The sequence below is a fragment of the Abrus precatorius genome, unplaced genomic scaffold (genome assembly GCF_003935025.1).
Source record: "Abrus precatorius isolate BTA unplaced genomic scaffold, Abrus_2018 Scaffold10, whole genome shotgun sequence".
In the NCBI taxonomy this organism is placed as follows: Eukaryota; Viridiplantae; Streptophyta; class Magnoliopsida; order Fabales; family Fabaceae; genus Abrus; species Abrus precatorius.
The window spans coordinates 31,505,357-31,522,321 of NW_020874292.1; the positions used below are offsets into that span (position 1 = coordinate 31,505,357).

Here is a 16,965-nt window from a genome sequence, read left to right on the forward strand (position 1 = left end):
ACAAATCTCTATAATTTTTTCCCCTCAAGGAACTCAATATCTGAAAGTAATGTTAAATTTCAGTTAATCTGAGTATTTAAGAAAACAAAGCTCCCCCTGTGCATATTTTTTCTATTCACAAAACATTACCTAAAAGAAATTAAGAGGCTGTTTGATTTGAAAGAAAAAACATTTTGTTTATTTTTTGTTATTACTTTTACTCACTAGTGTCCAAGACCCAAAACAAAAATAGAAAAAATTTATTCAAAAACATCTATCACATCAAACTCACAGACGTAATTAAAATTTCGTTTTTTTAATTAAACGCATTTAGTAAGGTGTATGCAGTAATCCTCTTTAAAATAATTAAACTCACACCCGTAAATATTAGAACCTGCTTTGCTTCCGGACACACATGGCTCCATAGAAGAAGTTAGGCAAAAATAAAGATGGGTGAATACAGCCATGAATTAGAAAGGAGAGAGACTGCTATACCAATTACAATTCAAGTACAATATACAATTAATTGGCAGCTACAATTACAACAGCAACCCTGGGAGGGCAAGAACTGAAGGAACATGCACAAAACTGGAATTACAAGTTCCGACTATAAGACATTTATACCCTCAGAAGCTAAAATCTATAATTACTCTCATTCCTTTCTTGCTATTCTACAATTATTTCAAGTATTGTAGTAAGTTTGGGTCTTCTATATCTTTTAAGAAGCAAAGAAGAGCAAACAACACTTACAGAAGAGAGAGCCATGCATGCACCAGCAACCCATGGTGGCAGCTTGATTCCCAGTGAAGGATACAAAACCCCAGCAGCAACTGGTATAGCCACAACATTGTAAGCCATGGCAAATACGTAATTCAATCGAATACGAGTAAAAGTCTTCCGGGAAAGATCAATGGCTGTGATCACATCTTCCAGGTTATTTCTCATCAACACATAGTCAGCAGCTTCTATTGCAATATCAGTTCCAGCTCCAATTGCCATACCAACATCAGCAGCAGCTAAGGCAGGAGAATCATTGATACCATCACCCACCATTGCAACTATGCTCCCATCCTTTTGGAATGAACGAACAACATCAGCCTTTCCCGCAGGCATAACCTCTGCCCTAACATCTTGGATGCCAACCTGTCCATACAATAAATTTATTATCAGAGTTTGACAACAACATTAATTTATGTTATAAAATATATGTTGCGGCTCAACATGTACTTCTTTGCTTTAAACGGGTAATTGGTCACTTATGATTCTTAATAGAGCTCAAGAAACTGGTAATTAATGATTAAAAATTCAAAATCATACCATTTCTTTCACCTATACTATTGTAGTTATGGGTAAGAAAACTAACAAAACAAAAATTCATCCATTGATTTCAATCATGCTTAGCAACGATTTGATTTAACTGTCCCACTACACACATCAAAACTACAATAATGCTTATGTGTTTATTGGTCTTCTTTGACAAGAGCCCAGATGTTGAATGCTGATACAAGAAGCATAGCCTCAGCCCTCAGGAAATACACTCTAATAGTAATCAGAACACCAAGTTTTGATAGGCAACATAATAAAAGATGATACAAATATATACAGACCTCCTTGGAAACAGCACGAGCTGTTCTCCAGTTATCTCCTGTAACCATAACAGGTGTGACACCCATTTTCTGAAGGCCCTCTATAACTACAGAAGCTTCTCTCTTTAGTGGGTCTGCAACCCCCAAGACTCCAATTACTATATCATCATATGCTACCAGTATCCCTGTCTTTGCACTTTCTTCCAGCTCTACCACAAAATTTTCCACTTCTGTTGAAATATCTATGCCACTTTCCACCATCAATTTCCTGTTACCAACCTGTTGAGGACAATCCGTCACATATAAGAAACTGTAGGGAAAATATGAAGCAAATCTATGTAGAGATCAACACAACCATATAAGTATTACAACAGTAAAAAGACACTACCAGAATACGCTTTCCATCAATCAAGCATTGAACACCTCTTCCTGGAAGAGCAGAGAAGTCTGAGACATCAAAAAGCCACCGAGGCTTTGCATCATTCTCAGTGTCAGTAAGAGCAGAAGAGTCATCAAAGAAATGAAAATGCCGTGCATATGCTAATATCGCTTTGGCCAAAGGGTGTTCACTGCTAGCCTGAACCATAAAAAATGAATTATAACAAGTTATAATTGATTCCTCTAAAGGCATCCAACAAGAAATAGAAGGGTGTAATTTTCTGACCATCAAACATGTAAGAAATTATGATTTGCTAATCTACTCTAATCTTGCTCCTCGTGCCATTACACTATTTAAAGAAGTCTATAACAAGAAGAGGAGAAGAAATATGGGAAATATCCCATATAAATTTTCTATAACTTCACTTGAATCTTAGGTCTGAACCAGATATGTATCAATACCGTAAATAGACAAAAAGAATAAAATAAGTAACAATCATCAAGGAATTGGAATTCACCTCAGCAGAAGCCACCAATTTAAGAAATTCTCCACGCTCCAATCCTGTGAATGCCTTGGCAGTAGTAACAGTGGCTTTTCCCTGAGTTAGAGTGCCTGTTTTATCAAATATCACATACTTCACCATCTGAGCCCTCTCCAAGGCATCTCCCCCTTTAATCAACACTCCATTGTTAGCACCAACCCCTGTTGCTACCATGACAGCCGTTGGTGTTGCCAAGCCAAGCGCACAGGGACATGCAATCACTACTACAGATATTGAGAACATCAGGGCAAATACAAAGTTATTTCCATTTTCTGGCAGCCATTCTTCTGGGTAAGCTCCAATAGAGCCAGCAATATACCTACATATAATAAGCCCAAACTTTAAGAGAAAAGTAGGAATAAACATTCCAATCACATCAGATCTCAAATCCTATCAATATGCCAAAACCCGTTCAAGTGATCTTACCAGCCCAAAAAAGTCAATAATGCCAAAGAAACAACTGTAGGAACAAATATGCTAGCAACCTGCAAGTCAAGAGAATGGCACCTGAGTTCATATTTAATATTTCTTCAATCATCTATGGACCAATCAACTAGTCCATGTTATAAAAACAACAGAGGGAGGGAAAGAGACTAATTTTGGAAAATGATGAGCAAATGAGCAATTAAAAACAGCCCCTTCAAAACTTGGAATAAGTGGTTTCACTAACGCCCAAATTTTCAGTAATCAGAGGTAAGTCTTCAAAAGATAACCCCACCTCTACAAGCCTAACTAGATTAGCCCAAAAAGCAGCTGACAAACAGACTAAAAGCTGACTCCTTGCCACTCAATGTAACTGTTCTTGAGAAGAGGTATGCTAAATTCCACAAGTTTACCTTAAAATATATAGAGAGAGTAACAACCATGGGCTAGAACTACCAGAAATCCATCATGAACCAAAAGCATTATCATCCCTCCTTTTAAAAAGCAAAAATATTAATATGTATCGTGTTCTATCAAAGAAAATCTAACTTAAAAAATTAAGATTGACAAAATAACAAGAGTTGTAAAATTAATGTGTGTGTGTGTGTGGCTGTCTAGTGCCAGGTCACTCAAAACATGAAACATTTGGCTGAACTGCAAAACTGTTTCACAAGTTAATGCTTTCTCTAATGCCAAATAAGCAAAAGGCATACACTTCATAAGCAACTCCAGAAGAAAATAAGGGTCACCCCTAATGCAACATAGCCCAACACACTCATAACCAAAAAACTTACATAATCAGCAAACTTCTGAATGGGAGCTTTGGACATCTGGGCAGTCTCAACCAAATTAATAATCTGACTCAAAACTGTGTCAGATCCTACTTTGGTAGCTTCAATGTGAAGGACACCATGCAAATTTATTGTACCACCAATAACAGAAGCATTCACCTCCTTTGAAATGGGTACAGATTCACCAGTTACCATGCTCTCATTTACATAACTTGATCCCCAAGTAACAATACCATCAGCAGGAACCTTTGCACCAGGAAGAACTTTTAATGTGTCACCAGGGTGAACAAGCAAAGAATCAATTTCCCTTTCTTCAATAGATCTACCACCTAGAAAATCAATATAATTTTATTTGTCACAAATGCATTGATGAAATCAAGAATATGACAAATGTCGACCTTCATCAATGATCTTTCAACCCAAATATAAGATAATCAAAGCCAAATATGTTTCATCTTCCTTTTATTAAGATAAGAAAACAAGACAGATAAAAAGAAAAGTATATGCACCTTTATCTTTGACAACTAATAAAGCTGTTGCAGGAGCAAGTTCTACTAATTTCTTGATGGCATCAGATGTCTTGCCCTTGGCGAGACATTCCAAATATTTTCCCAACAATACAAATGTTATGAGCATAGCACTTGTTTCAAAGTATGTTGGGGACCAAAATCCAGTAAGAGCTCCATATAGAAGTGCACAAACGGAATAAACATAAGAAGCTGTAGTTCCCACTGCAACCAGGACATCCATATTTGTTGAACCATTTCTAAGAGCTCTGCCAGCTGCAATGTAGAAGCGCTTACCAATCACGAATTGGATGAGACTCACTAATGCCCATTTCAACCAATCACCCATGAGGAAAGGCCCACATCGCCGAAGTAATAAGGAATACACAAGTGGTATATGAGGACAAACTACCCTCATGAAGAAAAGAGGAATCTGAGACATCAGACAAGTAAAAATAAATTCAAAAGATCTAAGAAGAAACTAAAAAATCAAGTAATGTTAACACAGTACACAGACTCAAATTTTGAATATGACAGTTATTCCTTTCAGCAACATCCAACCTCATGTTGTTTCTGTATATATATTTTTCAAGAACAGAAGATGACATAATGACAGAATGCCTCTTCTTTAAACAAAATTAATGTATGGATGAATTCCCCATGAAGTATACGTTTATGGGATGAGAAAATTGCAGTCTCAACAGTTAATATAATGCCTTCCGTTAATGTATGAGAATAGTAATACTGAAGCAATAAATGACTTCAATCCCAACCCCCCATTGCTCTTTTACTATTCTATTTTTCCTTCTTCAAACGGGATACATCTAAGAATCCCCATCTAAGGATAGACAAGTACATTTACTCCTATATTTCTGGTTTCCAAGGTACAGCACTGCTCACAGCTTTACCCAAATAATACGTAACAGTTTGCAATTACCAGTACATCATATAACAAGAATTTGACAAACGAGTTCACATATCCATAGAGATAACAATCAGATGGAGAGGAATACAAATAAAGAAAGAAAGGAAAATACAACGAAATTATATGATTGTTATATGAATTCAGATTAACAAAATACTCACACTAAGAAACAGACTGGAGATAAAGAGCCGAAACATAGTTGAGGTCTCTTCACCGTCTTTAGAAGCCATCCTTGTATAAGGGCTTCTAACATGTAATTTAAACTTTCCATTGCTTCCCCCCTGGATCGCATCAACTATGGATCTAGAACTGAGAACTTCGGGATCAAACAGAACATCCAATTCACCCGATAGCTGATCAAAATGAAACTGTCTTACTCCTTTTGTGCTGCTAAGAATGCCTTCTAAAACTTGTGCATCAATCAGGCTGAACACACCAACAACCCCTAAAATTATTTTATCCTGCTCATTGCTTTGTACAAATGAAGCTTCAAAACCAGCATCTTCAATTGCATTGACTATATCATCTTTACTAATTACACTGGGATCGTACTCAACTTCACCTGACGAAGTAGCCAAAGCTACCACAGCCCTTTTAACCCCTGGAAGATTTCTTAAAATACCTTCAACAGAGTTTACACATGCTGCACATGTCATACCTCCAATTGTGAACTGTCCCACCAGTGTTGCATGTGGTATCTTTCCAACTGTACTGGATTCAGGTAATATGTCTGCTTCAAACCCTGCATCTTCAATTGCATTTTTTATGTCTTCATCCTGAAATAAGACAAGTTTCAAAATATAACTCAATATCTATCAAAAACAAGCTTCCAGTACTAATTAATAAAATTGTTGAAGAAAGCAACTTTTGCGTTTTTATTATAAAGACCAGCGTTTCAGCCCTCAGCATGCAGCTGATCAAGAAAGGTATTATCTTACAGTATTAGCAGAACCAGATGGTTAAAGATGCCTTGATGGCCACACTAAAGATATTACAGCACAAAAATATTTGTACTACTACAAAAGCAATAACATGCACTCTTGAATGAGTTAATGAGAGGAGGATGGGTATCAGTTGAAGTCTGTAAATTATACTACAAGTTATCGAGAGAGAGAGAGAGAGAGAGAGCTGAAAGAAGAAGCTTCGCATCAATTTCAGTCAACATATTAACAGAAAAACCTGCATAGGGATAACCTGCTACTGAGGACCAAAAGCAAGTTCATATCCAAGAATAAATAACACCACCATAATACAAGGGAGTTGAGCAAGACGAAGAAAGAATGCAGGGATAGCATAGCATACAGAATCACACTAAAAATCTATTACAGTCATAGTTAACAAAATGGTCTTAATAACTAAGGGCACTGGTTAAAAAACAATAAATAATAAGTTTTTATTTAAAATGACGTTGGAGTGCATTAGAAATTATAGAAGTGAATACATTTTTACGTTTTTTAATAAAACAATTCTTTTTTTTTATTCGTCAAAGGACACCCATTAGCATTTTCCTTAACATAAACAATTGTAACTACTAAGTAAGAGCTGAATTGGAGAATGTTTCCCAAGGAGAGTTAATGAATAAATGTCATTTAACTGAGCCAAAGCAATAAATGTGGAAAGCAGAACTATAATAAACAAACACAACAGTAACAAAGTTCATCCAGAAAAAAGAGGTTCACGAGATAGCCAACAACATGATTACTGATTTAACGAGCACGCATCTCTATTCAAATATCTGACACAAACCAATCAAGCACGTGTCCATAACTAACAGAGCAAAACCCATGCAATCAATTAAGGTAAAAAAACTGCAAAACAAATAACAGTATATAGTAAAAAAAAAAAAAAAAGAGTATCAGAAATATTATCTCAAGACTAATCACGAAATAATAATAGATTAAAACAGGGAAGGAGTCAAACACTTCAATTCAAAAAAGTTGAATATTCAGAAGAAGTAAACGAAGCGAAACAGAGGAAGAAGGTAGAGGAACCTGGAGCAGAGCAGGGTTGAAAACGACGTCGGCTTTGTTCTGGAGAAGCGCGACGGAGGCACTGAGAACGCCGTCGAGAGCTTTGAGAGCTGATTCGACGGAATTGGAGCAAGCGGCGCAAGTCATGCCGGTGATGCTCACCTGAATCTGCCTCATTCCGGCATCGATTTGATCGTAGGAGTCGAGGAGGCGCACGTCCTCGAGGTCATCGGAGTCTTCGGCGGTGATTTTGCGGTCGCCGGAGAGGGAAGTGAGCTGCAAGTCTCTAACACCCGGCGCCATCGGGTGAGAGAGGGAAGAAAAGAAAGAAACGGAAAAGAAAACAGAAAAAAGAAGGTGAAGAAAAGGAAAATGGAAAAGACTGATAGGAAGGGAAAATATTTGGATGGTGATGTTGTTAGACTCTGCTCTTTTTTTTATACCTCGTTTAAATAACTCGCGATTCTTAAAATAATTTCCATTCAGCGGAAGGGAAGGGCGATTTGTTTACCATTTTGCCCTTAAACTTTTTGTAGAATTTCCATTGAGTCCTTTGTACTTCCACGCTCGCATACGTTGTACTGCACGCTACGGAGACCATGTCCGCTCGAAGGTGTGTGCGTCTGCGGATAAATGAAATTCTCTCCCTGACCCCTATCTTGAAGTTAAGACATAAACGCATTTATTATTTCTTATTATACCATTTTTCTAATTTTTTATACAATTTTATTATATATTTTTTGTCTGTTAAAAACATCATTTTTATTACATGATATTTATTTTCTTTTAAGAGATGTAAGCAATATTTTTTCTATTTTTCCTCTACCTAATAAATATGTTATAATTAATAAATGTAACATCTAATAGAATTATTCAATTTCAAGATGCAATTAATTTTATTTATATATAAATATCAATTTATTATTAAGTTAATTATATATCACATTGAATAAATATATATAGTATTCAGGGTCAAATTAGGTAGTCAATTTTATTTGCATACTAGTTATTGTAAATTATTTTTTAAAATATATTACTAATTCATCAAACAACTTTACTGTTAACAGTTAATCTATATTTTTTAAAATAAAAATAAATATTAGTTATAAAATTATATTTGTGAATATTTATTTTATTACAAAGTTATATATTTAATTAACGATAATATATAACTTTATTTAACAATTAAAATGAAAACAAGTAATATTTATACAAAATCAGTGAAAAAATTGAATCTCCACTTATACATGCGTGTGATGTGGGAAGGGGGTAAAATCGAGGAAACATAAAAAAGGTTATGTAGAAGTGAAAATGAAGGTTAAAAAATAAGAGCTTTTTGTAATGGAGCAAATGTTGTTGGAAGGATGACATTTTTCTCCACTACATTTCCATACTATTTCAATTACTTTCCACTACCCAAACTAAAACTAAAATATAAACAAAATTTAAATGTCTTTTCTTCCGCCAATAACATTGTGCTGTGTGGCACATCATCTTATGTGGCATCCATAAAAGCTGAACTTAATTCGAAAGCAAATTAATTGGTAGAAATATATGTTTATTTAAATGAGAAAAAGTAATACCTTCAATTTGGATATTTATATTCAAGAAAAATGCTAGCTTTTGCTGTTAAGTGGACACAACATGTGGCTGTTAATGTGCTTCCGCTAGTTATGCCCAGCAACTCAAGGTGCTGAATATGTGCACAATAATTGTGTATTTGGTGGAGCTTTTAGTTTTAAGATTATATATTTTTGTGTACAAATGTTAATTTATTTAACCATTGTAACTATTTTCTCTTTGAATGGAGTACCCACTGTATTTTATTTATGAAAAAGGAATATATTATTTTTAATTAATAAAAAATAAAGAAAAAAATGTTAACGACATGTTTTTAATATATTCTTTGATATATTATTGGTTATTAATTAAAATCTATTAAAATCACAAAAAACATATGAATCTCACGCTTATTAATATTTCTTACTCTTAATTTAATAACTTTTATTTATATTCTTGTAATTTTAATAAATTTTAATTAATAATTAAAAATATATTAAAGAAGTGTGTTAAAAAAATACATTATTAACATTTTTAAAAAAATTTAAAGTCTCTACAAAAATTTGTATCAACAAATATACTTTAGGTCTTTGTTTAAGAATAATTTTTGGAAAGAAAGAAGAAGAAAGAAAAGATTTATGTAATAACTAGGTTTTGTTTAAAAGTTAATTTGTTGAAAGAAAAATAAAATTAATAATTATCTTTGTTTGTGAGTTTTTGAATGAGGAAAAATATTTATAAATTCTCTAAAATTTTTAATTATATCTTTTAAAATTATCTCAGTTCTATTCTTTCTCTTTTCATTTTTTATTTTTTATATTTCAAACATTACATCATGCTTCTTTCAAAACTTTTAAACAAAGTTTAAGTTTGTATAATTTAAAGAGTTTGTATTAATTCTTTTTTTTTCAATTTATTTTATTTTTTTCTTATAAATTATCAAACAAAAAATTAAATATTAAAATAATTAAATTATAATAAATAATTTTAATTTAATTATAAATTAATATAATTTACAACATGTGATCATTAATAATTTGTTAAAAATTATAAGATATGTATATCTAAAATGAAGGTTAAATTAATATACCTACGTAAAAGAATAAGCGAGGAAAGATTATTTACAACTAAAATTTTATCACAGAATATATAATAAATTGTCTGAAAATAAATATTTTAATATAGTCACATCAAAGTGAAAATTATTTTATCAATTACTATGTGAATGAATTAACCTCTCGATAAAAAATTGACAAATAATATTTATTATGGTAACTTATTATTATTATTATTATTACTATTATTATTATCTTTATCTTTCATGGTTATGTAATTCAAATAATTAATTCATACTAATTTGCAAAATAAATTTAAAAAATTTAACATTTTTCACTTAAATAACATTAATTTAATTATTAAAAGTAAAAAAAATTATTAAAACAAATAATCAATTATGGGTTAGGAAAATTAACTCCTAACAACACAAAATTATATTTAAAAAGTGTAAATTATATTAATAAGTGTGTACAACGACATATGATGATAAAATATCAATAAATCTCGAGATATATAAATAATAATGTATATCGACTTCATTATTTAGATGTCACAAATATTAAAGTAGTACAATACATGGTTCAACTTTGTGGTGTTCTTTATCTTTTTAATAAATAATCATATAATTTGTATGTAAAATTATAGAAATTATAAGTATTCGCTTTAAAATTTTATAACCCAAAATCTTCGTACGTTACATGAAACAAAAACCCTTAAAAGAAATATCACAAATAAAGTAACCCATTTAATAACCACATTTTTAAATCCAATATATGTGTGCATTAAGATTCCTAATATTTTAAACAAAACATGATTACTGATCAGTTTTCATTTACAACTCACTCAAAATTCAATTATAACAACAAAGTATAGTTAAAGTACAAAATTGAGTTACTAACAAAGATAGCAGAAGCATATAAACCTTTATAATGAATTTATTTTTATCAGGTCGAGGACATAACGTTAAGAGAGTTTTTTTTCTCTCCTTTGAATAGGTGTATTGCATAAGAAACAAAAAATCATATAAATTATTTAAGAATGTTTAAAATTATATTATTTGTAAGATAGTAAAATAATATCATGTGACTTGTCATTATAAATTTGGATGCATAACACAACTAAAACATCAATAAAGTTTTTCATATTGAGGTCGCTACTCAGCAAATATTTTATTTGAGTAAAAAAAATTAATGCAACTGCTAAAAGGAAGAATATTATCAATAATATAAGACAAAATGATAAAATTACTTTTACTAGTTTTCAAGTGTGTGTCATGAGCTATAATATTTTTTTTAATACAAATAAGATCACTATTTGACGAGACTTTAATTAAGTACCATTATTTAGAGATTTATTTTATACCACGAATAGATTTGCTCAACCTATATTCAACAAGGTTCTTTGTATTTTTTTAAAAAATTAACAAACCATCAAACTAAACCATAAAAGCACCATTAGTTTAATTTCCATTTAAAAAAAAAGGCAATTTTAATGTTCACTTGCAACTAATTAGTTTACAATAGTTTGATTATACCACAAGATCCAAAATACAGTCAAAAACCACATTTGCCAACTTCTCATACATAACATTCGATCAATAAAAAACATACCATTTAAAAAACTTTTTTCAATTTTTATGGAATCGTTTTTATTATTGAAGTCAATCTCATACTCTTAAATGTATACTATATAGTTATTCAAATTAAAAAATTTGTGTGCATATTTTATTTAAAAAATAAAGCTTATTCAATGACAGAATTATGTTTCCGTCTCACGAAATTATTTTCTTTAAAAAATTCTAAATATCGTCAGGAACTACTTGAATGACGACATCCATTAAGAATAATAACCTATTCATATTTTTTTCTTGGACAGACTAATCTCATTCTATTATTCTCGCTATTCAAGTGGTTATAAAAAATATAACAAAACTAGACTCTTATTACTCATGCAAAGTGTAAAAGACAGTAAAGTTTGCTGCCACTAAACCCCATTTAATAGTCAATAGAGAAATGCTAACGATTTTACGATCAAGCAAGAGTTACAACTGCATGCATGGGAATGTTTTAAACATCAAGTAAAAAAGTTTCTGTATAGTTTTGCTAATTATTTCATCTAAGAATATATATATATATATATATATATATATATATATATATATATATATATATATATGAAAATAATATTTCTATATTAGTGTAAATTTAAAAACTCTTATACTTAATCTGAATCTTTATTTAACTTAAATTTAATGACTAGTAAAATAATAAATTATAATTTGTTAAATTTAAATTAAACGAAAAACTGTGACTAAGTATAAAATTTTAAACTAATACTGGTATAAGAAGATTTTACTCCATATATGTAAAGAGAGACATAAGTTTGAATAAAAATAATTAAATTAACTCAATTATATTTCTTCATATTTTAAAATTTATCAACAATTAAAATATTCCATCCCATCTCAACAAAAGAAAAAGAAAAGGAAACACGAATATTTCTGGTCTAAAATTTAAATGTACTAAATGCAATGTCTTACTCAATGCAACCATCTTGGGAGGTTCCAACTGTACTACACACTCTCAAATTATACAAGGGTACTATAGTAGTTTACTTCTTTAATTCAACTGTATGAGTGTGATAATAACATGTGCTACAAATATTATAATTATAATTCATTGTAATATATATACGTCCTGGATTTCAAATGAGCTGAGTATACCTCATGGTTTATAAAAATAAATGCTATAAAGCGTGTTTTACACGTCTGTACATAAATTTAGTAGAAAGTGAAGTAACGTGGATTTTTTAAAATATAACTACAAATTAAATTTTTGAACTAAAATACAGTTAAATGTATTCAACATTCGAATCACGGTATTGTAAGTTAAGGTATAAATACAGTTTTAGTATCTAAAAAAATTAATTTTGATATCCATACTTTAAAAAAATAATATTTAATCTTTATAATTAAAAAATGATTTAAATCTTTATTACCTGCGGTTCACTAAAATATATGTCCCAAATTTATAAAACTATGAAATTTAAAATATAAGTAAAATATATTTAAGCCGTGACTAAATTTCAGTGATTTCTACTTTAATTGATAATTAGAGGGAGTGATGTTGATATTAAAGAACAAAAGGTTATTTGTTTTAGAAATATTATTATAAACGACAAGTATGTTGTTGAAACGTGAAAACGCAGACCGTCTTTTTGAAACAAAACCGGAAGAAGGGAATATTACAGCCTTGGAATTCTGTGGGCCGGCAACTGCATGAAGACTTCTTTTTAGCGTGTACTGTCACTCATATATTTACTAGTTAGCAATCTGTATCTAATATTTTATTTTGTTTTGGATTATTATAAAATTTTTGTACGAAATTATATATAAATAATTAATGTAAACATTATTTTTATCGTGATTTTTCAGAATTTATAATCAATAATCAACCTCTGAATTGTAAATTTGAAACATTTAAGGTATTCTCGTTCATAGCGTCCATTTTATTTTTTCTACCTACTTTTTTATTAATTTTTTCCTATATTTTAAAGAACATAATTGCTGTTTATTTTTTTTTATTTTACATAAACTTTAATTTAATTTTTGTGTAAATACTCATTTTTATATTTATAACAAAATATTACCTTATACCAAACATTCAAAATTTCTATTATATTTATATTTATAAAATTTTGGTATGGTATGAATTGCAAACAAATTTCTAAAATTTACTAAAGAGATAGCACCCTTCAGGACAAAAGTGATATACCTGGAGTGTGCTTTTTTAGAATACAGACACAAATACAAATATCTACTTTAATAGAATCAGTTAGGGGTTGAAATTGGGTATGAGTTTTGAAATGCATAAATAAATATTTCTATAATTGAAAGTGGGAATCAAAATTTTATGTCTTTTTTGAATTTTTTTCTCAATCACATTTTTCTAAGTTAGTAGATATTTATAAGATTTGCAATTAATAAGATTTGATTTTTCTTTCGACACTATCTTATACCCCTAAAAGGAGTAGATTATTAGGTTCTACAAATACCATAATAAAATCTATTAACAATTTATTTAATTTTTTAAATACATCATTCTCAACTTCTTTTATTGTATAAGAAAACTTCTTTTGATGAATAAGAATCAATTGCGTCATAAATATTGATTCCTCTCTTACCTTCATTTTGTTTTGTGCAAATTCAAATATTACTTTATTATTATATGATTTGTCTATAACGTTAACTTCACCATTTTTCCATCTTTCATAAATTTCATCACTGAGTTAATACCATTTCAAAAATACATTTTTTACTTCCTCTAACTATTACATCTCCAAAATTACATCAAAACTTACTATTAAAATTAGAACCACTCAAGTGTTAAAAACAAGGTTTTACATATTTAGTTTAATATCATGGCATACTTAATGTGATATATATCAAAACATACTATTAAAAGTAGCTCAAGTCTAAATCCGTTAGACGAGATAGAGGATTTTAAATATTTTAAAAAATAAAGATGATTGTTATAAGATATTTTCTCAACTTCTGTAAAAAGAATAAGAAGATAAGACTAAAAATAAGAAAAAGATAAAAAAAAGACTAAAAAAAGTGTCAGTAGCACTTCAAATAGTAAAAAGTACAAGCATGACACACAACAAACATAAGTCCTATACATCAATTTGGAGCACTGAAAGCGTAAGGATATACGCATCATTATTTATGTCATGGATAATTTCAATATTCCATCCCTCTCTTGAAATTCAGTGGTAAGTTAGAGAAATATAATATGTAATATGTAAAATCTACCAAGCCTTTTCAGAGAGGCAATTATTCAATGGCATAAAGTAAAAATCATTTAAAAATGGAACAAACAAATTTTCAAATTAGTTAATTAATTTTGTTTTAGTCAATAAATTATTTAATTATAAAAAAATCATAAAATGACTATTCAGGCCCATTTGCAGTAAGGCGAGCGAGAGAGAATACAGGCCAGTGAGGCCTAACCCAAGCCCAATAGACAAATGACACGCTAGGGTTTCTATCTATATGTCAGCAAATTGCAAAAGGGTTGGAGCTTGGAGTGCCTGTGAGACGAGACGGCGAGAGAGAGAGAGAGGTAAGCGAAGATGGTGAAATTTTTGAAGGCCAACAAAGCGGTGATTGTGCTGCAAGGACGGTACGCGGGTAAGAAAGCAGTGATAGTGAGAACGTTCGATGAAGGCACACGCGAACGCCCTTATGGCCACTGTTTGCTTGCCGGAATAAAGAAATACCCGAGCAAGGTTATTAAGAAGGATTCCGCTAAGAAAACCGCCAAGAAATCGCGCGTGAAGGCCTTCGTCAAGTTAGTCAACTACCAGCACCTCATGCCCACGCGCTACACTCTCGACGTCGACCTTAAAGACGCCGTTACCCCTGACGCGCTCCACGCTAAGGATAAAAAGGTCACTGCTCTCAAGGAAACCAAGAAGCGCTTCGAGGAGCGGTTCAAGACCGGTAAGAACCGGTGGTTCTTCACTAAGCTGAGGTTCTGAGCTCACATTATCAAATTTTGTGTCGCTTTTTATTTTTATTTTTAACTATAAGAATGTTCTATCTAGTGTTTAATTCTGAACTGTTTTGGATCTTGCTTTGTTGTTGATTGTTACTTTATAATGCTACATTGAGGTTAGATTTTGGTGCCGCTGATTGAATTTTTGTTATGTTGTGTGGTTTGTGGATTTGATAGGGTTAAATTGTTTGAAATTAGTTACTGAATTGGAGCGGTTATAGGTTGATGTAGTTTCGTTTGTGAATGTGCTGAGTTTGCTGTTAGATTTGCGTGTTGACGAGAACGAGATCCTTGAGCGTTGTTTGATCCGGTTAGTTTTAGGTCCTCGTTTTGAGGGTGCTTGTGTTGAACTTTGGTCCTTTGGAAAATGCTGTGAAAACTCGAAAAAACTGATTAAACGAGCAGTGTCATCCATTCATTTAACCAGCCAAAACAAGAAGTTATAATCATTGTTTGAAAAATGTTGAGATTAAAATAATTAATTTATTATATATCTGAACAATTGATTCTTTAATCGATGGATTTAAGCTTATAACTGTTACCTTTACTTTCTGAGGTGAATCGCTCATTTTAAAAATAGCTAAATTCATTTTCCTTCTTTTATCTCGCGTTTTGGAAGACTTTTTCTTTTAAACAGAGGAAATTTTCATGTATACAATGACGTGGCAGTTGCAGTATCTGGTTTATCGATATAAAGTTCAGAAGACGATCAAATTAAGTATTATTTTTCTTCTTATTTACCCGAGGAGCAACATTTTTTGGCTTCTTGTTTTGAAATTCTGCCTTCCTTCTAGTCCAGATCATTCGATTTGAGGGTATCCATTGTAAAATGAGTCGGCATTATTTGGGGTGTGTTTGGTTTGGAGTTGGTAAAATTGATTTTCGATTATTTTGAAGAAACTTGTTTTGATTGAATTGATTAAGGTTTGAAACATTTGCTTGAGAAGTGATTAAGACAAGATGATTGATGCTGGAATTGTCTTCACAATTACTTTCAGACGCGTAGTTACTAACAAAAGGGGATACACCTTGAAGCGTTGAAATGGATTCACTAAACACGCCATTAATTGTTTATATTTAAATAGTGCCATGAATTATATAAGTAAAACTTTTTCACTGCACACTTGATTTAGTGATTTTGGAACAACCTTGACGTTTCCTAAAACAACTGTTCGATGGCACATAATTTGAAGTGATTTTTGAATGAAGTAAAAATTCTCAAAGTAGCAATAAAGAAAGCAAAATTATTACTTTGTCACAAGCAGCATGATTTAGCAGCATCATCCTGAACTTGAACCCGTTATATACTCTTTTGTTTTTCTTCTTGTGAGCCAAAGAACTTCGGCGGTGTCTTGTCCAAAGTCAGATCTATTTGGTGGCCAGTGAGATGGGCTGGTGAGACTTTGAACTTCAACCCAATGCATTGGGGAGGGAACTGCGGACAACGATGATTTATTTATTGAAGAGGATTTTACCAGTAATTTTAAAGTTTTGGATGATGATTTAGTAGTAAAATATGTAGAAAATATAAAATAGGGAAAGAATTGTACAAAATGCTATTATTTTAAAAACTTTGATTAAGTTACAAGTTCGAATGAATTTAAAGGAATATTTTCCCTATAAAAAATAACTGAGGGAATTAAAATTGAATAAAATGGATTAAAAGATTGAAGTGACTTTCAAATTAAACC

General features: G+C 31.1%; 2 protein-coding genes across 3 annotated transcripts; one reads left to right on the top strand and one right to left on the bottom strand.

Annotated features, from left to right (window-relative positions):
- Positions 1-278: 278 nt before the first annotated feature.
- On the bottom strand, positions 279-7,532 carry LOC113867590 (copper-transporting ATPase RAN1-like). Of its 2 annotated transcripts, none has more exons than XM_027502986.1 (9): positions 7,122-7,532; positions 5,292-5,906; positions 4,209-4,638; positions 3,703-4,028; positions 2,912-2,970; positions 2,462-2,804; positions 1,954-2,142; positions 1,587-1,844; positions 279-1,122 (listed from the first exon to the last, which is right to left on the bottom strand). In XM_027502986.1, the coding sequence occupies exons 1-9, from the start codon at positions 7,401-7,403 to the stop codon at positions 646-648; spliced, it is 2,979 nt and encodes a 992-aa protein (XP_027358787.1). In that variant the 5' UTR covers positions 7,404-7,532; the 3' UTR covers positions 279-645. The 2 variants fall into 2 exon arrangements, with proteins under 2 accessions (XP_027358787.1, XP_027358796.1); XM_027502995.1 differs by lacking the exon at positions 7,122-7,532 and adding an exon at positions 6,825-6,869 and having other exon boundaries at positions 325-1,122.
- A 7,252-nt stretch (positions 7,533-14,784) lies between these two features.
- Positions 14,785-15,394, top strand: LOC113852474 (60S ribosomal protein L27-like). Its single transcript, XM_027482760.1, has one exon. The coding sequence runs from the start codon at positions 14,850-14,852 to the stop codon at positions 15,255-15,257; it is 408 nt and encodes a 135-aa protein (XP_027338561.1). The 5' UTR covers positions 14,785-14,849; the 3' UTR covers positions 15,258-15,394.
- The last annotated feature ends 1,571 nt before the right edge of the window (positions 15,395-16,965 follow it).